The sequence below is a fragment of the Oryx dammah genome, unplaced genomic scaffold (genome assembly GCF_014754425.2).
Source record: "Oryx dammah isolate SB20612 unplaced genomic scaffold, SCBI_Odam_1.1 HiC_scaffold_19, whole genome shotgun sequence".
NCBI lineage: Eukaryota > Metazoa > Chordata > Mammalia > Artiodactyla > Bovidae > Oryx > Oryx dammah.
Genome location: NW_024070203.1, coordinates 13,199,071 through 13,221,239, shown reverse-complemented (window position 1 = coordinate 13,221,239; position 22,169 = coordinate 13,199,071). Strand labels below are relative to the sequence as shown.

The 22,169-nt window shown below is 55.9% G+C and overlaps 1 protein-coding gene across 2 annotated transcripts in view; it reads right to left on the bottom strand.

Moving 5' to 3' along the window:
• The window catches only part of ARHGAP39 (Rho GTPase activating protein 39), a 54,144-nt gene that overhangs the window by 10,093 nt on the left and 21,882 nt on the right, over positions 1-22,169 (bottom strand). For both annotated transcript variants that reach the window (XM_040261459.1, XM_040261460.1), the window contains exons 3-6: positions 20,736-21,170; positions 15,332-15,415; positions 6,595-7,951; positions 4,120-4,681 (exon numbers count right to left, since the gene is read on the bottom strand). In XM_040261459.1, coding sequence (XP_040117393.1) covers positions 4,120-4,681; positions 6,595-7,951; positions 15,332-15,415; positions 20,736-21,170 — 2,438 coding nt within the window. The remainder of the gene's footprint in view (positions 1-4,119; positions 4,682-6,594; positions 7,952-15,331; positions 15,416-20,735; positions 21,171-22,169) is intronic.

Below are 22,169 nucleotides of genomic sequence, written 5' to 3'. Positions count from 1 at the left end.
GCTCAGTAAAGGACAGAAATGGTATGGACCTAACAGAAGCAGAAGATATTAAGAGGTGGCAAGAATACACAGAAGAACTGTACAAAAAAGATCTCCATGACCCAGATAATCACAATGGTGTAATCACTCACCTAGAGCCAGACATCCTGGAATGTGAAGTCAAGTGGGCCTTAGTGACAAGTCAAGTGACATCACTAAAAACAAAGCTAATGGAGGTGATGGAATTCCAGTTAAACTATTTCAAATCCTAAAAGATGATGCTGTGAAAGTGCTGCACTCAATATGTCAGCAAATTTGGAAAACTCAGCAGTGGCCATGGGACTGGAAAAGGTCAGTTTTCATTCCAGTCCCAAATAAAGGCAATGCCAAAGAATGCTCAAACTACCACACAATTGCACTCATCTCACACACTAGCAAAGTGATGCTCAAAATTCTCCAAGCCAGGCTTAAGCAATATGTGAACTGTGAACTTCCAGATGTTCAAGCTGGTTTTTAGAAAAGGCAGAGGAACCAGAGATTAAATTGCCAACATCCGCTGGATCATGGAAAAAGCAAGAGAGTTCCAGAAAAAACATCTATTTCTGATTTATTAACTATGCCAAAGCCTTAGACTGTGTGGATCACAATACACTGTGGAAAATTCTGAAAGAGATGGGAATACCAGACCACCTGACCTACCTCCTGAGAAATCTGTATGCAGTTCAGGAAGCAACAGTTAGAACTGGACATGGAACAAGAGACTGGTTCCAAATAGGAAAAGGAGTACGTCAAGGCTGTATATTGTCACCCTGCTCATTTAACTTACATGCAGAGTACACCATGAGAAACACTGGGCTGGATGAATCAAACAAGCTGGAATCAAGACTGCTGGGAGAAATATCAATAACCTCAGATATGCAGATGATGCCACCCTTATGGCAGAAAGTGAAGAAGAACTAAAGAGCCTCCTGATGAAAGTAAAAGAGGAGAGTGGAAGAGCTGGCTTAGAGCTCAACATTCAGAAAACTAAGATCATGGCATCCAATCCCATCACTTCATGGGAAATAGATGGGGAAAGAGAGGCTGACTTTATTTTCTGGGGCTCCAAAATCACTGCAGATGGTGACTGCAACCATGAAATTAAAAGATGCTTACTCCTTGGAAGGAAAGTTATGATCAACCTAGACAGCATATTAAAAAGCAGAGACATTACTTTGCCAACAAAGGTCCGTCTAGTCAAGGCTATGGTTTTTCCAATGGTCACGTATGGATGAGAGTGTTGGACTATAAAGAAAGCTGAGCGCCAAAGAATCGATGCTTTTGAACTGTGGTGTTGGAGAAAACACTTGAGAGTCCCTTGGACTGCAAGGAGATCCAACGAGTCCATCCTAAAGGAGATCAGTCCTGGGTGTTCACTGGAAGGACTGATGCTGAAGCTGAAACTCCAATACTCTGGCCACCTGATACGGAAAGCTGACTCATTTGAAAAGACCCTGATTCTGGGAAAGATTGAGGGCAGGAGGAGAAGGGAACAACAGAGGATGAGATGGTTGGATGGTATCACTGACTCAACGGACATGAGTTTGCGTAGACTCTGAAAGTTGGCGATGGACAGAGAGGCCTGGCGTGCTGCAGTTCATGGGGTCGCAAAGAGTCGGACATGACTGAGCGACTAAACTGAACTGAACTGATTTAGGCTGAAGAATATTCCACTGTATGTAAAGATGACATTCTACTTTATCTGTTCATCCATCAATGGATACCTGGGTGGTTTCTACCTCTTGGCTGTTGTGAACATGGTGCTATGAACACAGGTGTACAAATATCTATTCAAGTCTCTGCTTTCAATTATTTCGGGTATATGCACACAAGTGGAATTGTGGGGTCCTATATTAACGATATTTTTATCTTTTGAGGAATTGCCATTCAATTTTCCATAGTGACTGCAGTATTTCACATTTCCTTGTGAGGTTTCTTTTTTTGTCTTTAAAAGATTCCCTCACTGTTTTAACCATGAACTCAAGGTGGGATGCAAGTAAATGTACGTGTTCAGCCTGCTGTCTTTGCCCAGAGGTAAGCGCCTGCTGCCGGCATGAGGTGCTTGCACTGAGTGTCCCTCAGGATGCTCCTGCAGGAGCTGTGGTCAGTGTGCTGTCGCCAAGCCCCTGGGCCGCCTGTGCTGACAGCATGCTCAGGGGGGTCCGGGGCACACAAGCTGTGAGTCACCTGGGGGTGGGTGGCACAAAGGTGTGATCACGTGAGATGAGGTGAAGCCAGGGGGGCGGGAGCTCACGTGAGCTTGGGTTCCCTTGGTACCTTGGTCCCTTGAGGTCGTGACCACACAGCAGACGTCACACACATGCTGGCAGATGAACTAGCTTGTGAGGCCAAGGCAGGGAGCAGCGGGGTGAGGGCCCCCATGTGGGAGCCAGCTCAGGTCTGCCCTTACCACTGCTCCCGGGAGAGACTCCATGTCCTTCTAGGCACAGGCTCGTCCCCCTGGGCTAAGGGGGCCTGTCTTCCTGACCAGCGGCCAGCACCCACATTCTCTCGAGGCTGCTCTTCTGGGCTGGTGACGAGCAGCAGCTGCTTACCCAGGAGTGGGTCTCACAGCTGGAGACAGGGCTCTGACAGGAGGGCAACCCTGTGCCACTGATGTAAGACCAGACCCCACAGCCCAGACACAGGACCCAGCTGGCAGAACCACACAGACCCAGCGTGGTCTGTGGACAGAGACCACTGGGGCTGGGAAAGCATGGCTGCCAGGCTGAGCCTCGATTTCTCCTGGCTCCCACAGCACAGACGTCAGGCCGGAGGCTCACTGACCTTGGAGCCAGCGGCAGTGTCCTGCTGGACAGTGTCCAGCTCTGCACAAGCGCCCCGGTGAGAGAGGGGCTGGCCCGGAGCCTCTGGCCTCCGTCCACCGCTCACTCACCTGTCACTCAGCAGCACTGCTGGAGCCCTGCGGGCTTCATGCTAAGCGGTGGAAACACACTTCCAAACCTCCAGCTCAGAGCAGGGACATTTCAAGTCCTTTTGGGAGGAGGCTGAGGTGAACCATGTAGCTACTGAGGGCCCACCTGTGCCTGGGAAGGTCTGAGAGGACAGAGACAGATCCAGGCCGCCTGCCTCACCCCGGGAGCAACCTGGGGAGACCTGTCTGTGGTGTTCAGGGATCGTGCTTCTAAAGGTACACGCCTGAGTGAAAATGTCAAGGCTTCCGAGATGCGCTTCCAAACGGCTGGCATGCGGGACGGCCCCTGTGCTTGAAGTGCCGCCCAGGACCCACACTGCCTGCAGCCCTCCCCACTGTGTGCACGTGGCTCGGCACCCACACCTGGGCAGGAGCCAGGCCCCAGTCAGGCCAGGCCAGGTGGCCACTCCCCCCAAGCCATCTGCAGCACGGAGGACACTCAGGAGCACAGGCTAGCTGACGGCCGCTGCACGGGCAGGTGCTCCCGCAGCCCCACCCTGGTGCTGGCCCAGGCCTGGGATGTACACCACCTGGCTGGCAGGACTGTGGCCCAGCGTCCTCCCCACGCAGGTCTGGTCAGGACCGCACAGACCTAACACATGGCCTCCAGACGCAGCCTGCACTCAGCCCCAGGCAGCCGTCAGTAGGTTGCTGGCTACGACGGTCCCAACCTCTGACCCCTGACGCAGCTCAGGGCCATCTCAGCTCATAGCACCACAACAGCCTACTGGTCACCTCAGACCTGGTGCTGGGCCAAGTGCCCAGCTCCTTGCTGCTCTCAGAAGCCCTCCTGAAATGGCCTTGAGGTACAGTGTGAGCCCGGCCGGGGTGGATGCAGTAAGTGCCTTCATCAGGCAGGGCCACTGGGGTGGGGCCTCGGAGGGAGCGGACGCTTGCTGGTGGGGACGCGGGTGCGACATGCAGCCGCATCTCTCAGCCAGTGGCCGGGACGGCGGCACGCCTGCTGCGGCTCTCCTCAGGGCCTCCGTGCTGAGAGGGGCTCCCTGAGGACCCTGTGTCTCTGTGGAGGCCAAGGGTGTGCCCTTGAGAGGCGGTGCCTCTGTGCGCCTGCTGCCTGCGGGTCCAGCACTGAGCCTAGGCAGGGGCCCTGCTGCAGCCGCCCCTGAGCCGGTGGCAGAGCCAGTGCCTGCCTGGGCCGTTCTTACCTTTGGTGTCATTGACAGGGTCCATGTGCCGGTAGATGTAGCCCTCCAGGTAGGAGTGGAACTTGGGCGTGGGTGGGAAGAAGGCCAGGCAGATGGCCATGAGCTCCCAGCCACGGGCCAGGCTCTCGAGGCGAAAGTTCTCGGTGGTCTGCCGGCACAGCTGGATGTAGAGCTCGTCCCGCAGGCCCTGCACGCTCCAGCCTTTGGTGGCGATCTCCAGGGCCACGTGCAGCGGGTCTGCCTTGGCGCGCCGGTCGCCCATGTACATCTGAATCAACTTGAAGACCTCACAGGCCTCTTTCTTCACGTGGCGGTCACTGGTCACGATCATGGGCTTCTTGATGGATTCGCTGCTCCAGGCCAGCATGTTGGCGATGGACACCTTCCGTCGGAAGAGGCCCTGTGTGTGGGTGTTGAAGTGCTTGGAGGCCCAGTTCTCGATATCTGTCTCCGAGGACGGTTTGCGGAGCGTGAAGGTGGGGAACACGCAGCTGGCGCTGGGCATCACACTCCGGGCCTGCCGGCTGCTCTCGAACTGGGCGCAGGTGCCAAGGTCCTCAGACTGGGGGACAGAAGGGCCCACATGAGCCAGCCAGTGGAGAGGTGTGGCCCCCAGCCCACACAGGCCCCAACGCTGCTGGAGGAGAGAAGCCTGGGACTCAGCTCTGCCCACCTCACCCCAGTCTGCCCGCCTCAGTCCATGCCCGCCTCCTCACCCGTCCGCCCTCCTCACCTGTCTGTCCACCTTCCTCACTCCTGTCTGCCCACCGCGCCCCAGGTCCATCCTCCTCGCCCGTCTGCAAGCCTCAATCCATGTCCGCCCTCCACACCCCCGTTTGCCCACCTCACCCATCTGCCCGCCTCAGTCCATGTCCACCCTCCTCACCTATCTGCCCACCTCACCCCTGTCCGCCCGCCTCAGGCCACGTCTGCCCTCCTCACCCATCTGCCCACCTCAGTCCATGTCCGCCTGCCTCACCCTGTCTGCCTGCCTCAGTCCATGTCCGCCCTCCTCACCCCCGTCTGCCCACCTCACCCGTCTGCCCGCCTCACGCATCTGCCCACCTCAGTCCATGTCCGCCTGCCTCACTCTGTCTGCCTGCCTCAGTCCATGTCTACCCTTCTCACCCCTGTCCGCCCGCCTCACCCGTCTGCCCACCTCAGTCCACGTCTGCCCTCCTCACCCACCTGCCCACCTTACCCCTGTCCGCCCACCTCACCCCTGTCCGCCCTCCTCACCCCCGTCTGCCCGCCTCACCCGTCTGCCCGCCTCAGCCATGTCCGCTGTCCTCACCTGTCTGCCCACCCGCCCACGGTCCGCCCTCCTCACCCTGGTCTAAGTGCCTCACGAGGCTGAGACGACCAACCTTTCCCTGGGAGCTCGGCCTCCAGGAGGTGCCCACCCTGGTCCAGAGACCGAGGGTCGGGGGGCAGCACAGTCTGGGAGTGGGAGGTGCTCGTGCGGCCCATAGGACACTGCGTCCCGGACTCACACGGCCCCCAGGCAGGGGCCGACCGTGCGTGAGGGGGGGCAAGGGGGCGGGCGCTGTGGCTTCCGCCGCTTCAAGTGGGAAGGGCAGCCCCTCAAGGACACAGAAAGCCCCAGACGCCAACCGTGCTTGACAGAGGAACAGGACCTTCTCTGGGCCGCCACTGCCGCAACCCTCTCCCCAGCAAAGACACAAGGATTCCCAGGCATCAGAGGCAGGAGGGATGCCCCTGGCCCCTCCCCGCTCTGCAGAGCGCAGTCAGTACTCTCAGGGGGCTCCTGGCAGGTTGTGCCCACACCTGCATGGCCTCCCCAACCCCTGGGGCAGGGAGCCACCTCCCCCGGCAGCACCCGGCATGGACCTCAGTCAGGCCCTTGGAGCCCACGTGTCCTTCTGTCCAGATCAGGCTGGGAGCTGGGTGCCGCAGGACGCAGCTGCCCACACTCCACCCACCACCCGCCCCTGCCCTGCCCGTCTGTCCTGATACCCTCCTCTGTTACAAGCCACAGACAGAAATGCTGCTCTGAACGCTCCAATCTGGAGTGCACTACAGTGGCTCTGCCCCAGGGGATGCTGGCCACCTAAGACGTCCTGGTTCACGGGCATGGCATGCCTTCTGCCTCAGGGCTGGGGGTGCACCTAAGGAGCCTGGCCCCGGGAGTCTCTGGCCACCAAGGAGGGTCCGGCACTCCACCTGCACAGCTTCTCACTGTGCCTGGTCACAGGTGGGAGGCAGAGGCTCGGGGAGCAGAGGGCAGGTGGCTGCCTCTGCGTCCTGGAATCAGGACGTGCCTTTGGCCCCCTGGTGACCAGGCAGCACTGGCTGGGCCTCCCCAGGAGCCGAGGTGAGAGACCTCTGTGCTGGGGGAGACCCGGCGGCCATCTGCCGTCTGTCCTCAGGCCCACCAGGAACTGTGAGGCCACACCACGTCTTGGGGTGCTGACCTGCCCCACCCCTGCCCAGGACCCGCCTGTGAGCGCCTACCTGAGAGGGGTGCAGGTAGGGCTCCGGGGAGGCCAGGCTGGTCTGCACGGAGACGCTCTTCTCGAGCAGGACCTGCGGGAAGGCGAGCCTGTCCAAGGCACCCCTCTGCCAGTGCTTGCTCTCCTGCTGGGCCAGCGCCTCATCCTCACTGAAGGCACGCACCACAGGCCCGGGCATGGGCAGCGGCACGGCCCCATCACTCTCATAGCCCGAGCCGTCCTGCTGCGAGTCCCAGCTGCCCCTCTGCTTCATGTGCAGGTGGGCTTGCTGTGCCTCCCAGGCCAGCCGGGCCTGTGCCAGGAAGGGCTCAGTCGGGCCCCGGGGGGCCTCCCCGTCTGCTACCTCCCCCTCTGTGCGCTTCATGGGCGTCAGGCCGGGCCCACACAGAGGCCGCTCCTCTGTGAGGGGCTGCTGGCCCAGCGGGTCACAGTCCCCGGGGCCCTCGGCGGGGGGGGCACTGGGAGCGTGGCACAAGGAGGGGTTCCTGCTCTTCCTCTTGCGCGTGCCAGGAGAGTAGCCTGTCGAAGACATGGTGTCCTGCTGGCTAGACCAGGACATGGCGTCGTCCTGGGCCTGGGGCAGGGGTGTGGGCGGCGGGGCGGGCCGCAACTCAGGCCCCTCCATGCTGCTGTAGTCCCCAGACACGACCCCCAGAGAGGATGTGGCCCCCAGGCGCTGGTCACGAAGCAGGCAGGGGCTGGGCTGCAGGGACAGTGAGCCGCCCCCTGGGTGAGGTGTGTACTTGTGCCGTGGGCCTGCCCGCAGCTTGGGGCTGGAGCTGGCCTGCTCCACGTACACCAGCTGCCGCACGTACTCCTTGCCGGCAGGGCTGTACTCCAGGCTCAGGTAGCGCTCGGGGCACTTCTGCCTGGTAAGCACCAGCTGCTGGTAGGGCGACACGGAGGCTGGCTTGGGTGGCTTGCGGCCAGGAGACCGCCGGGGCGAGCCGGCCTCAAACTGTACATCCATGGGGGGTTCGTCGTAGAGCGGGGCCTGGTACTCCACGGGGGGCTCCTCATAGAGGGGGGGCTCGTAGGCGTAGCGCGGTGAGGAAGGCTGCGAGTCTCCGGCGGGCCGGCGGGGCTGGGCCAGCAGCGGGGAGCAGCTCCCTAGCTCAGCCCTCTTCGGGAAAGGCGACGGCCTCCGCTCCGGGAAGAAGACGGGGCTGTCCGCGTCAGGGGTAAAGGTCTGCAGGCTGGGCGAGTGCTGTCCTCCGGAGGGTCTGCGGGAGCGGCCCCCAGGCTGGCTGTCCAGGGCGTAGCCGTTGCCCTGGGGGGAGAGGAAGCTGGGCTCCCTGTCGGCAACTTTGATGAGCATGCGCTCCTTGGTGCCCGAGTTCCAGCGGAGAGAGGAGGTCCTGGTAGGGGGTGGGGAGCAGGTTACCTGAGAAGGTCCTGGGGGGGCAGGTTACCTGGGGAGTTGGCCAGGGGCCAGGTGACCTGGAGGGAGTAGGTTATGGGGAGGGGAGGGGCGGAATCCTGGGGGCAGGTTGCCTGGGGGGGTCCTGGGGGAGCAGGTTACCTGGGGAGTTGGCCAGGGGCCAGGTGACCTGGAGGGAGCAGGTTATGGGGAGGGGAGGGGCGGAATCCTGGGGGCAGGTTACCTGGGGGGGTCCTGGGTGGAACAGGTTACCTGGGGGGGGGGCCGGGGGGGGGTCAGGTTACCTGGAGGGAGCCCTGGGGGTAGCAGGTTACCTGGGGGGAGTAGGTTATGTGGGGTGTGTGAGGTCAGGCCCAGAAGACCTGGTCGTTTCCCACTGTCCTCTTCACAGTCGCCCCAGGGGCTGCAGGCTGTGTGGCCTGGTACTGCCAGGTGCCGTGATAAGCTGTGAACCTTTCACTGCTGAGGCCCTGACCCTCGGTCATGCAGCCTGGAGCAGCTGCCCCCCTGGCCTGGGAGCCCTCCTCACACACTTCCTGGGTCAGCCCAGCAGCCCTCCAGGGGTTCTCCTGCTGCTGCCCATGGGGACGCTCCTCCAGGGCCCCTGTGAGAGGATGTGCTCTGGTCCCAGGCCAGAACCAGGCGCAGAACTACTCCTGGACGGCAGCGCCAGGGGCCGGGGGGCTCCCAGAGGCCTCTGTGGCTTTGGAATCCTGGGCTCAGCACCTGCCCCACTCCCGCAGCACAGCCGATCATCCCGCAGCACAGCACCTCTCAGGGCCTGGACTCCAACCACAGGGCCCCGGAGTCCAGAAGGGCTGACTGCCCTGCTGGCACTGCCCACTGCCACGCTCAGCACTCCGCACCTAGACCGAGATGGTAAAACCGCTCCCTGTCCCTAAGGGCACCCGTGGCCCCGGGGAGTTGTGTGCCCAGATCTTGGCCCCTCCACCTAGCAGGGGGAACTGGGGGCGTTCAGGCTCTTTTGAGTCTCACTTGCTTGATGACAACATGGAGACACTACCCCTGGCGATACAGGGACCTGATCACACACCATGCCCACCAACTAACGGTCAGCCCCATGTCCCACGGCTGTATCAGCCACGACAGGGCAGACCAAGAGGTCCAGAGCAGTGCGCGAGGCTCCCCGCTTCTGCCTGCCCCCTCAAGAAACTCCCAGCTGCTTTAAAGATTTCCTTCTAAGACTACACCTGCAATGAGGAAGACCTAGGTTCGATCCCTGGGCTGGGGAGATCCCTTGGAATGGGCAAAGTATTCTGGCCTGGAGAATTCCATGGACTGTACAGTCCACGGGGTCACAAAGAGTCGGACACGACTGAGCGACTTTCACTTTCTACGTGTAGTTCTACATCTGGAACCTTTGCGTCAGTGTCTCTGCTTCATAGCACTTCTTCAGTCTGCCGTCTGACATATTTTATGATTTCTGGAAACTCCTGACCATATCTTTAAAAATATTACTTCCATCCCGTTTCCTCTCTTTCTCTGGGAGTCAGATGCTGTCCTCTGCACTGAGCTCCACAAAGTTTCAGGCTGTGTCCTCTGCTTCCCATCCCCTGGCCTCTCCACACTGTATACTTTTTTCTCATCTACTGTCTAATTTACTAACCTTTTAAGAACCCATCTACGGAGTTCTTAGTTTTCTTATTATATTTTTTTCAGTTCTAGAATATCTATTGATATTTAACGTGTTTTTTTTTTAAACAGTACTTTGAGGTTCACAGCAAAACCGAGCAGAAAAAATGTACATTTCCCATGTACCTCCTGCACCTACTCACACAAAGCTTCCCCAATTATCAGCATTTCTCAAGAGACAGAACATCTGTTGTCAACTGATGGACCAGCACTGACACATTATAATCAACCAAAATTCTTAGTTGATATTAGGGCTCACTCTTACTGTTGTACATTCTGTGGGTTTGCATAAATGTAGAGACACGTATCGACCACTGTAGTGTCGTACAGAGCATTTTCTTTGCCCCCAAACCCACATGCTCTCTGTTCATCCCCCTCCCCAAATCCCTGGCAACCACTGATCTTTTCACTGTCTCCATAGGAGGCAAATCTGAAGCCAAATCAAGAAGCAAATCTTTGGCCTTCAAAGAAGGCAATCTGAAAACCTACACACTCTGATTCCAGAATGTCAGGGTGGAATCACGCAGTGTACAGGCTCTCAGGCTGGTGTCTTCGCTTTGTGACACACACTTAAGCTCCTCTGTGACTCTTCACGGCTGACAGCTCATTTCTTTTTAGTGTTGTATCAGCCATTGTCTGGATGGACCACAGTTTACTTCTCTATTCACCCACTGAAGGACATCTTGCTTTGGCAACTATGAATAAAGATGCTAAAAACATCTGTGTATAGGACTTGATATGAACATAAAATGTCAAACTCCTTTTGGTAAATACCAAGGAGCAGTACTGCCAAATCATTTAGAGAATATTCAGGTTTTTAAAAGAATATATTTATTCTTTACGGCCGAGTCAGGTCTTAGTTGCAGCACATGGAATCTGCATTGCGTCATGCTGGATCCTTCCCTGCAGTGCAAAGGTACCTCTCCAGTCACGGCACACAGGCTCAGTAGTCGTGGCACATGGGCTCAGCGGCTGCGGTGCACGGGCTCAGTACTTGGGGTGCATGGGCTTAGCTGCTCTGTGGTATGTGGAATCTTAGTTTTCCAACCAGACACTGAACCTGATTCCCCTTGCCTTGGAAGGGGGGATTCTTAACCACTGGACACCAGGGAAGTCCTGTGTTCAGTCTTAGCAGCTGCAGCCTCCTGCGCTCCCACCGGCCCTGACCGCAGGTTCCCTTGCTCCGACCCTCGCCAGCACCTGGTGTCAGACTGCCTGCCTTCTGGCTCCTCTAATAGGCCTGCAGAGGTATCTCACTCTTGTTTTACTTTGCATTTCCTGCTGACAGGTGATGTGGAGCGTCTTTCATATGCTTTCTGTGACAACAGTACAGGTTCTTTGCTGAGGTGTTCAGCTCTTTGGCCTATTTTAAAAGCAGGTTGTTTTCTTACTGTTGCATCTTAAGAATTCTTTGTATATTTCAGATTACAGTCCTTTATCATTTGTGTCTATTGTAAACATTTTCTCCTAGTTCATCTTTTGCAGAGCAGAAATTTTTAATTTTAACACAGTTCAGCTTATTAATTGTTTCTTTCATGAATCGTGCCTTTAATGTTATACCTAAAAAGTCATTGCCAAATCCAAGGTCATCTGGGTTTTCTCCTCTGTTACCTTCTAGGAGATAGTTTTGTGTTCCCATTCAGGTCTGTCATCTATCTTGAGTTAATTTCCATGAAGGGTGTAAGGTCCATGTCCAGATTTACTTTCTTGAGTGTGGACGTCCAGGTGTTCCAGCAACATCTCTTAAGAGACCATCTTGGCTCCGCTGCATTGCTTTTACCCCTTCATCAAAGGTCAGCTGATGATATTTATGATGGTCTATTGGTGTCTCTCCATTCTATTCCACTAATGTGTCTATTCTTTACCAATACAACCCTGTCTTGCTTACAACAGTGTTACAGTGAGTCTTGAGACTCAGGTAGTATTATTCCTCCAACTTTGTCCTCCTTGAAAATTATTGTGTTGGCTGTCCTAGGTCTTCTGCCTCCACTCCAACGTTCTTGCCTAGAGAATCCCATGGACAGAGGAGCCTCATGGGCTACAGTCCATGACACTGCAGAGTCAGACAGGACTGAAGCGAGTAAGCACACACATTATTATCGCTTTGTCAATATCCACAAAACAACCTGCTGGGATTCTGACTGAGACTGCATGGAATCTATAGGTCAAGTTGGAAAGAGCAGAGTCCTTCCTCCACTTGTTTAGTTCTTCTGTGATATCTTTCATCAGAATTTTACAGTTTTCCTTATATAGATTTTGTACATATTTTGTCACATTTACACCTAAGTATTTCATTCTGGGTGATACTAATGTAAATGCTACTGTTTCTAACTTCATATTCCACTTGTTCATTGCTAGTACATATGAAAGCAATGGACTTCTGCATATTTAGCTTGTATCTTACTACCTAGCTACAACCACTTAGTTCTAGGAGTTTGCCAATTCTTTAAGATGTTTTACATAGGTGATAAAGTCATCTGCAAGCAAAGACAGTTTTATGTCCCCCCTACAACCTGTATTCTCTGTATTTCCTTTTCTTGTGTTACCGCATTAGCAAAGAGCTCCAATATGATGCTGAGCACCAGAGGTCAGAAGGGAAACCCTTGTCCTGCTTCTGATCTTAGTGGAAAAGCTTTGAGCTTCTCACTACTACATATGACGTTAGCTGTAAATTCTTTGTAGATATTCTTCATTAAGTTAAAGGAGTTCCTCTCTTTTTGGGTGGCACTAATGATAAAGCACCCGCCTGCCAATGTAGATGTAAGAGACACAGATTTGATCCCTGGGTTGGGAAGATCCCCTGGAGAAGGGCATGGCAACCCACTCCAACGTTCTTGCCTAGAGAATCCCATGGACAGAGGAGCCTCATGGGCTACAGTCTATGAGATTGCAAAGAGTCAGACAGGACTGAAGCGATTAAGCACACACATATTCCTACTTTACTGAGTTTGTTTTTAAATTGAGATTGGCTGTTGGATTTTACCAAATGCTTTTTTTGCAACTCTTGATACAATCATAAGTGAAAGTAAAAGTCGCTCAGTCATGTCCAACTCTTTGCGACCCCATGGACTATACAGTCCATGGAATTCTCCAGGCCAGAATACTGGAGTGGGTAGTCTTTCTTGTCTCCAGGGGATCTTCCCAAGCTAGGAATTGAACCCAGGTCTCCCACATTGCAGGTGGATTCTTTACCAGCTGAGCCACAAGGGAAGCCCAAGAATACTGGAGTGGGTAGCCTATCCCTTCGCCAGCAGATCTTCCCTGCGCAGGAATCGAACCGGGGTCTCCTGCATTGCAGGCGGATTCCTTACCAACGGTTTTTAATCTTTGGCCTACTGATGTAATAGATTATATTGACTCTCAAATGCTGAACCAACCTTGCATACCTAGGATAAATCTCACTTGGTTATGATATATAATTCTTTTTATACATTGGTAGATTTGATTTCAGCAGCAGATTTGATTTCCTAACATTTTTTTTGAGGGTTTTTACATCTATGTTCATGAGAGAGACAGGTTTGTAGTTTTCTTTTCTTGTGTTTTTCTGATTTGGATATTAGAATAATACTGGTTTCACAGAACAAGACAGTATTCCCTCTGCATTTATCTTCTGAAAGAGATTGTAGAGAACTCATAAAATTTCTTCCATGTATGTTTGGTAGAACTCACCAGTGAACCCATTCAGAACTTCTGCTTTCTTTTTTAGAAGATTATTAATTATTGATTCAATCTCTTTTAACAGATATAGACCTATTCAGGTTGTGTATTTCTCCTTCTATGAGTTTTGGCAGACAGTATCTTTTAAGGAATTGGTTTATTTTGCCGAGGTTAACAAGCTTGTGTGCACAGCCTTGTTCAGAGCCTTCCTGTCCCCTCTGAGGCTCCTGAGGCAGAATCATGTCTTCTGGACTGCACCGGCTGTCAGACCACGGCCACAGGTCTTGGCTCCTCTGTGGATCTCTGATGCCTGCGGAAATCTGGTCTATTTTGTTCTTGTACAGGCTGGTCTCGGGTAAGTGAATCTACTATCACAGAAAGTAGAAATCCCAAGTATCCTAAGAAACCAGCTGTACACTCTGGTCCTGTGCCTCTGTCCTCTGACTGAGCCACGATTCCTAACTGTTGGCCGTGGGTAAGGCAAGACTGAGAGAACCAGGGTGACAGTGAGCAGGGCTCGGGAGGCAGGCTCCCTTCAGGAATTCAGCCCCTGGTTGCCCGAGGCTGCTCCTGGCCAGCCACACAGACCAGCCAAGCAGAGCAGAGGATGGCAGGCAGCGTGCCCGCAGACCTGGAGAACCAGCTCTAGAGTCTGAGAGATCTGGGGCTGAACTCCAGCCTGTAGTTCCTGGGCTGTGGGGCATCACCTCCCACTTCCACCCTGGTCCTCACGAGTTCTCACGAGGACTAAAAGCAGGACACGGGGAAAATCACGGCCTTGGTTCAGCAGGGGCACACAGGAGACAGTGCACATGGTCCACCGCCCAGCAAATGTGGGCAGGGCTGTGGCAGCCAGATAGGAGGGTGGGGTGGTGCTCTCCTGACCCAGAGCACTCCAGGAATCAAGGCAGAGGCAGGCACGGGACAGCAGGAAGGCGGGTGCCAGCCCGTTTCAGGAAACGCACCCCCAGCGGCCCAGAGACGGCCTGGATCATGGAGAGCCAATGACTCTCAGTGCCCCAAGGCCCAGCCAAAGTCCTGTCCTTCTCTCCCAGCCCCTGATCACCTCCGCTCCCACAGAACAACGCCCGCAGCCCCTCACCACTACCCGCAAACCCAGGAGGAGGCCCGCCTTCTCTCTCAACCCCAATTCCTTGTCGGCTCTGCTGGGGAGGAAGCAATCTGGGGAAAGACCCCCTCCCACGGCCTCCTGCCTGTTTCTGGAGGTGCCTCATCAGGGAAGCGTTGCTCCATGCTCAGGGCCCTGGAAGAGCAGCAGGAAACAGGACCTGGACTGCCTGGGAGGGAAGCCTCTGCCCCCGACGTGCGCCCTGCTCACAGGCCACGAGACCACATCAGCTCTGTGCCCACAAGCCCCAGTCAAACCCGAGTTTCCCGGTGACCAGTGAGGACGCCTGTGGACACAGCCGCACTGCTGGCCCAGGCAGGCTTAGATCCCTCCCTATATCAACAAACCCAGTCTCGATCTCTAAACTGAGCAAACTGCCAAAGGCCCCTCACGCTCCAAATCCCCCAGTCCAGGGGCCCAGCGCCCCGTCTGGCCCCCATCAGCTATGGGCAAGGTGCCTGCTCCAGCCTGGACACACGAGCTAACCCAGGGGAGGCTCCGGCTCAGTCTGCTGCTGCTTTGCCCAGGGTCCTGAGCATTGTATCTGGAAACCCCAACACCCAGCAAGGCCAACCCAGGCCCGAGGGTGGTCAGCCTCCCTGCCCCACTTGGCGGGCACCAGTCTTCCCAACGTGGCCTGGAAAGCACTCCAATGCGCCTGGGGCTCTGGGGGGGACCACACGTTAAGGAACCTCCAAGGGATCCACCAGGGCCAGTACCATGGACACAACAGTACTCCACACCGCACAGTGGCCCAACAGCTTCTCCTTGTGTCCCATGGGCCAGGGCAGGGCCTGGTGCGCTCTGCTCGTCCAACTGGTCACTTCCTGCTAGGCCAGACCCTTCTCCAGCTCACCCGAGAGCTGCCAGGAAAACCACCCCCGGCCAGGAGATGGACGGGCCTGAGGCAGGGCCTACCTGCAGTGGAGAAGGTGGCCGTCCACGCTGTAGTCCCGGTAAACCTCGTAGTCCTTCTCAAGGAGCACTCCTGATGGTGAGGAGCTGAAATGCAGCAGAGTGAACAGGAGACGTGAACAGAAGTACAACTGCTTAGAGACACACCGGGTCCAAGCCGCACGCCGCATGCCTCAGAACTCGGTGCGGCCCTCTGGTTCTTACCACAGCTCCTGCCGCAGGCCTGCCTGCACCTGGGCCGGGTTTCCCACCCTCACTGCCCTCTCCCACGATGCCCCGATGGAGCCTACTGTCCTCACCCAGGACAGCCCCAGGCCCAGCAAGGAGCTGGAGCTCTGGCCGGTGGCCTCCTGGCTGGGCTCCAGGCTGGGCTGGGACCAGGGGGCACAGAGTGGGGCAGAGAAGGGCTCAGGCCTGGTCGCCAGGGCCCCTGGGCTGGCCATGGTGGGGAGCTCGCACTCCACTTCAGGCTGGAGGGCAGCTGACTACAGCCCGTGGGCCTCATCCAGCTCCAGTGCCTGGCTTTGTACAGCAGGTGGGGAATGAATGGTTTATACACTGAAATTTTTTCGTGTGTGAAATTTACATGCAATTCAAATTCCAGTGTCTATCAGGAGCACGTCATGGGAACACAGTTCTGTGTGGCCACACCACTCAGCACACCACAGGTCCTGGGTGCAGCCACAACTCAGCGGCCTGAGTGTCCCCGCACGGCCGATCTGCCGGCCACAGACGGGGGCCTGGGCGGCTCTGCTTTCAGCGGCTGCAGGCTCTGTACCGCTGGGCCAGGCAGACACACGGCCCCACTGAAGCGCCGCAAGGGGCACAGCGGTCAGAGCCAAGGCGGGAATCTCGTCGCAGCAGAATTACTTCACTGAAAACGGAAGGCACCTTCACACCACGTGTGCTTCCCAGTGGCTCATCTGTAAGCCCAGCAAGGAGAGCAACCATGCTGTTCAGGGACGACAAGTATCAAACTATGCCAACAACAGCAGCTGAGGGCATGTGTCCAGAGGAAACAAGCCTGCTTTAGACCAGCAGCCTCAAGGCACGGACAGTGCTGGGGAGAGGGGAAGACAGTGAGAGCTGCTCGGCAGTGGGGCCCGGTGGGTGCCGGGGCTCCTGGGGCTTCTCCACGCTGTCGCTGCACTAAGGAGTCACAGCTGAGCTTGACAGGACTGGGGAACTGGCCTCCACGAGTCATCTCTGTGGAATGACTACAGGTGAAATTACTACCAAAGAAACTGAGGAAACACCTAATTCAGTCCAGCCTCAAGTGCAGCTGAGATTGTCACGACTGACCATGCTTAAAATATGCGCTGGGGGCCGGCACAGGGCGCAGGCTGGCGCTCAGGGGGCGCGGTGAGCCCCAGCAGCAGGCAGGCGCTCAGCAGCCTGTCGTGAGCTGTGAGGCAGCCGCCCAGGCCGCCAGCATCCTCCACCCTCCTGGACTCGGTCGCCAGTGGTCCCACAGGTTTGTGTCAGGAACAGAAGGGAAGTATCCCAACCTAACCCACTACACAGCAGTTTAAAAGCTTGAAAACAAGAAAGCTTTGCTGCAATGTTTAAAAAACTCATGGCCTAGACTGAAATTTTCTCTTTGAGAAAAGATTCTACTCAACTACTATCATCAAACATTGAATGTGAGGGGGTTTTTTAGATTTGACAATGTTTCTCAATGAATTCAACCTAAAATTATAAGGCAAACAGTGCTTATATGAGATACTGAGACTGCAACAGTCATTTTGATGACAATGGATGTCTGAGTCACAAGCAGCATCAATCTCCTTTAGCATCTCTTTCTCGGGCTGCAGAAATTGGAACAAGAAGCAAGATCCCCATTCCCACACAGGAGACACGCTTTCTGAGCTACACTACTGGTTCCAGACCAGCGCAATAAAGCCAGTCACGTGAATGTTCTTGTATCTCAGTGCAAACAAACATTATGTTCACACTGAACTAGTCTATTAAGCATGCAAAGCCACCTGGGTTTTCTGAGGAGCTTCAACTCCAGGCCTTGAATGGTAGAAGGAATGCCCACAATTAGCTAAGATGGTCGTAAATACAAAGGGAGACAGCAACGTTTCCCAGCACTGAGGCTTGAGAGGTGATGGCCCCAGAGAGCACGTGGACATCGTGGCCAGGGTACAGGGCAGCACGTGGTGTGGGCAGACGCAGGCCACAGCGTGCAAAAAACCACAGGTAACACAAGACACCTAAGCAAATACCTTTGGACCAAGGCCAGGTCCAAAGAACTTTTTAAACAAAACATTAAAAACAAACAAGATGAAAATTACAGTAAACTTGCTTGCATCAAAATCAAGGGCTCCAGGGACCCATCAGCAGGCGTGAGGGGGTCTGTGGGGTGAGGCCGCCCACACACTGAGCAAGAGCAAGTCTGCAGAAGCAGCCGCCTCACACCCAAGGCTCTGCCTGCCCAGCACTTTGCCCCAGGCCCCCAACAGGCCCCAGGCGCAGAGCCAGGGTGCAGGCTTCCCCCTGCTGTGAGGTAAATGCAGCATCCTGGGGGGGCACCCAGGAACACGCTGGGCAGCAATGCATGCGTGCGGCACATGGGAACGCACAGGAGGAAGGGGCGGGAAGGGCCTGACCTGGAGGAGATGAGGTGACACCACATCCTCCGCTCCATCAGGGGTCCCCACGAAGCACCCCACAACCATCCCACCACACCAAGGCCAAGTGTTAGAACAGGTGAAGGTGACCAGACCCTAGAGGTCCCTGAGGAGGAAGACACCTAACACACGCAAGAAGGACAGCTGTTCAGGGGCAAATATGAACCGTGGGGAAGTGGCTGACCCTGGTTCCAAAGCACAAGTCAAGGCAGAAAGCATCAGCAATACAACACAGGGAAAATGTGCTGGGAACATCTGACTGCAAACCTCCCTAGAGCCAACCCACAGCTTCCACACAGAAGGGCAGCAGCAGCGGGAGACAGGAAGAAGGGACAGACCATTCCCACCAACCGAGGGGACTCACCTCCCAGAATCTATGTGTCTCGGCAGATCAAAACTTAGTAAAGAACTCAATTGATACAATTAACAGATCTAACCTAACAAACACACAGAGAACCGTAGAGCTAACAGAGAAGAGAAATTGTCTGCCTCGGCCAGCAGGGTGTCGTCCTGTGTGTCTCCGTATTCTTGCAAGGACAACAGTCCTGAGGGACCAGAGCCCTGCCCACCGCAGGAGGGCCCCATCTCAGCTTAACCAACGGCGTCCACAACAGCCCTGTGTCTCCAGAAGGTCACATTCACAGGTGCTGAGAACAGGATGGGGCAAATTCAACCCACAAGACACAGAAACATACTGGATAGGATTCCCCACCCACTCATGCTGAGAAGCCTAATAAGAGAAAGGGACGTTCAAGAGAAAGGGACGTCCCAGCCCGATGCACAGGGTCGCAGGGCCATTGGCCTCCCTGCCTCCCTGGCCCCACCTCCTCGGGGAGAACCGGCCGGCTTGGGACAGCTGGCGGAGTCACAGGCAACTCTGGAGACAGTGTGCTCGACTGTAATAAGAGCTCAACAAGTGTAAAAACAGAACTGACATAAAAATATAACATCTGAGGCCTTCGTTGGTGGCTCAGTGATAAAGAATCTGCCTGCTAACACAGGAAACATGGGTTCGATCCCTGGCCTGAGAAGATCCCATGTGCTACGGGGCAACTAAGCCCTTGCGCCACAACCACTGAGCCCGTGCTCTAGAGCCGGGGACTGCAGCCACTGAGCCCATGCTCCACGATTACCAAAGCCCGCGCGCTCCAGAGCCCGTGCCCACAAGAGAAGCTGGGCAATGAAAAGCCTGCGCACCCAACCAGACAGTAGTCCCCGCTCAACGGAATGAGAGAAAAACCTGTGCAGCAATGTCAAAGATAAATTAAATAAATAAAATTAATTTTTAAAAAGTAGTACCTGAATACCAGTAATGATCGTACAATATGACTTTATATGGTATCTAAAAATAAACCTTAAAAAAAGGCAAGTTCTTTGGGGGAAAACGTATAAAATGTACTACCTTCATGAATGGGAGAAAATGACACAAGCAAGGTGCCTAGTCCCCCAAGCTGCCCCACAGTTTAAACACAATTCTAATCCACCTCCAACTAAGCTCCTCGTTGGAGGCCGATCCGAAGGCAACACCATGATCCGAGTCACCATACCACACCCCGGACACTTTTGGGAAGAGGGCACCCCTGCCCGCAGGATGTCTGCCAACAGAACCTAAGAAGAGTCCAGCCCCTCACCGGCCTGCAGTGAAGAGCCAGCAATCGCCACCAGCAATGCCGTGGGTAACCTGGGCCCAGAGGCTGTCACGTCTGCTGGACAGGCGGTGGCACCGGTCTGAGCTTGCTGGAACACCAGAGGGATGCAGGGCTGTCTTTAAAGCTCACTCGCTTGCTTTTTCCTTGGGGACCATCCCAGGCTCTGCTTCATGAAGACAATTCCCAGCAACCTCTCAGGCCGCTCTGGCTCGCGTGCCCAGGCCCCTGCCCACAGCCTTGCCCTGTGTGTGCCAGGCTCCCGCACACCCTCAGCACAGGCACTGCGCCCCCGGTCTGGCATGTCATCCTCCCAGGAGCAAACAGACCCACAGCCTAAGTCGGCTTTCAACTACTTTGTGACTTCCACTGTCCCCAGGTGAAACCCAGCCTGCCTGGTCTCCAAGGCCCATGTCCCATTCCTGCTCCTCCCTGGCTTCTTTCTGCTAACTTCCAGCCTGTCAGGGTTTATCCAGGTCACATGCCCTCCAGCCATTTCTTCTGGACTGGGACCCTTGGGTGCTGGCCCTGGAGAACAGCTCCCTGGGGTTCAGGCTCTGCCATATGGGCACTTGGGGTGCACAAGCAGCGGGGGGTGACATCCAGATGTGAGGCCAGCGGGAGGTGGGAGCCCAGGTGTCCATGGCCTCACTGTCTGCAAGACCAGGAGGGAAAACAGCCACAGTGGCTGCTGGACAAGTCGACACCCTGGGGGCGCCCAGGACAGTGCTCTGCCCCAGTGCTAACCGCCTCAGACCTTCCTCTGCAAAACAGGGGTGATGCCCTCACCTCTCGCCCTCAGTGCTGGCAAGGTCAGTCAAGCTCAGGCAGGGAGGCCTGGAGTTAGGTGGGGTCAGCCGATGGACCCCCATGGATCTGCGTCCAGAGAACAACAGGCAGGTGGGCCTGGGGAGGGCACCCCTCCATCGCAGGAGCTCTGGGGGCCAGCTCTGGGGTGCCCCCATCCCGGGAGCACTTCCCACAGTAGAGAGAACCAAACAATTTCACAATTATCCAGAGAAACTCCAGCCCCAGCAGGGCCCAGTGGGCCTCGGCCAGCTCTGTCCCAGTGGGCACAAGGGAGCAGGTGGTCCCCCAGAGGCGGCAGGGTGCAGGGGCCTGCCTCACCTGTCGCTCTCGTCCTTCACCATCCCTGGCGCGGCCTGCCGGCTGGTGCGGCCCACAGGCTCCAGCGCCCTGTCACCTGCGTCCAGCTCGGGTTCCAGGGACGAGCTGGTGCTGCCATCGCGGCTGACGCTGCTGCCCCGCCCGGGGCTGTTCTCTGCCGAGGCGCGCGGCGACTCCGTGTTCTGTTTCAGGGTCTGCAGCTTGGCCAGGGGGATGATATCGCAATCCTGCGGCCGGTGCCACACAGTGCGCTGGGTGCTGGCGTTGTAGTAGTAGAAGCGTGACGTGTTGGGGTCGAAGAGCTCCCACCACTGGTTCTCGCTGGTCCGCTTGATGCGCACGCCGGTCGGCGGGTCCCAAACGCACTCGCCAGTGACCAGGTTGGCGTACATGCGCTCACGCGTGCGCGGCTCAATGATCTCCACCCACTCCAGCCTGGGGGAGAGGGCAGCGTTAGGCAGGGCTGGGGGACCCCACCCATCCCGAGACCAAGGATCCTGCCCGTCAGGCCACATGCTCTGGGCCGCACGTCCATGGATTGGCGTATCCAGCACCAGACCTTCCTCATGTCTGCCAGCCTCAAAAGCAAGAAATCTCCTCACATACAGAGTAAAACCAAAGCTTACCTAAATTCCATCCACTCCCGATTTTCTAAATGCTCATCAGGGCCCAGCCCTGGGTGGCGGGTTCTTCAGCCCGACCCCACATCAGGGCTGCCCTGGGTTCTGGCTCCCCGTCCACAGGGGGCTGGGCCATGGGTACTGCTCACCGTCCTCCCAGACCGCATCACGTCCCTCCCGGATGCTTGGCTACTCTTAGCAGCAGCCATCACTGGCTGCCAGCGCCACCCGTCACCCGCAGAGGGAGGGGACGCCAACATCGCTGTGCTGTCCCAGTCAAAAGCAGAGCTGGTACCCCCCAAAAGCCCCCCAAGCATAGCCCGCCCCAAGGACAAGCCTGTCATTCAGGTCCTTAAAAAAGGTCCATAAGGTCCTTAAACAAAAAGTGTAAATTAAAACTATTCAGAATAAGGCAATTTGCTCCAGCTGACAGGTAGGTAGCATATTTGACTCTGCTTCCAAGTTTCTACACAAGTAACAATCTTTTAAATACCAGTTCTGTGATAGGCCTGGTCCTCACCAGCACTGGGTTGGTCAGAAGCTTCCAGGACCTGCAGAGAAGGGGAGCACCTGTCTCCTTACTCTTTGCTGCAAGCCCAATTTTCTAGGCAGGAGCACAGGTGGGCTTTAGCAGAGGACTGAGGGGACAGTGCTGACAATCTTCTCTGAGAACCTCATCTCGCCCTTTGAGGCCAGATGTGCTCAGGATGGAAAGGAGAGAAGGCACAACCCTGCAGGGTGATGAGCCTGCACCACATACACACTCACACACACACACTCTCACACCCAGATATGAGCCCCCACCACACACACA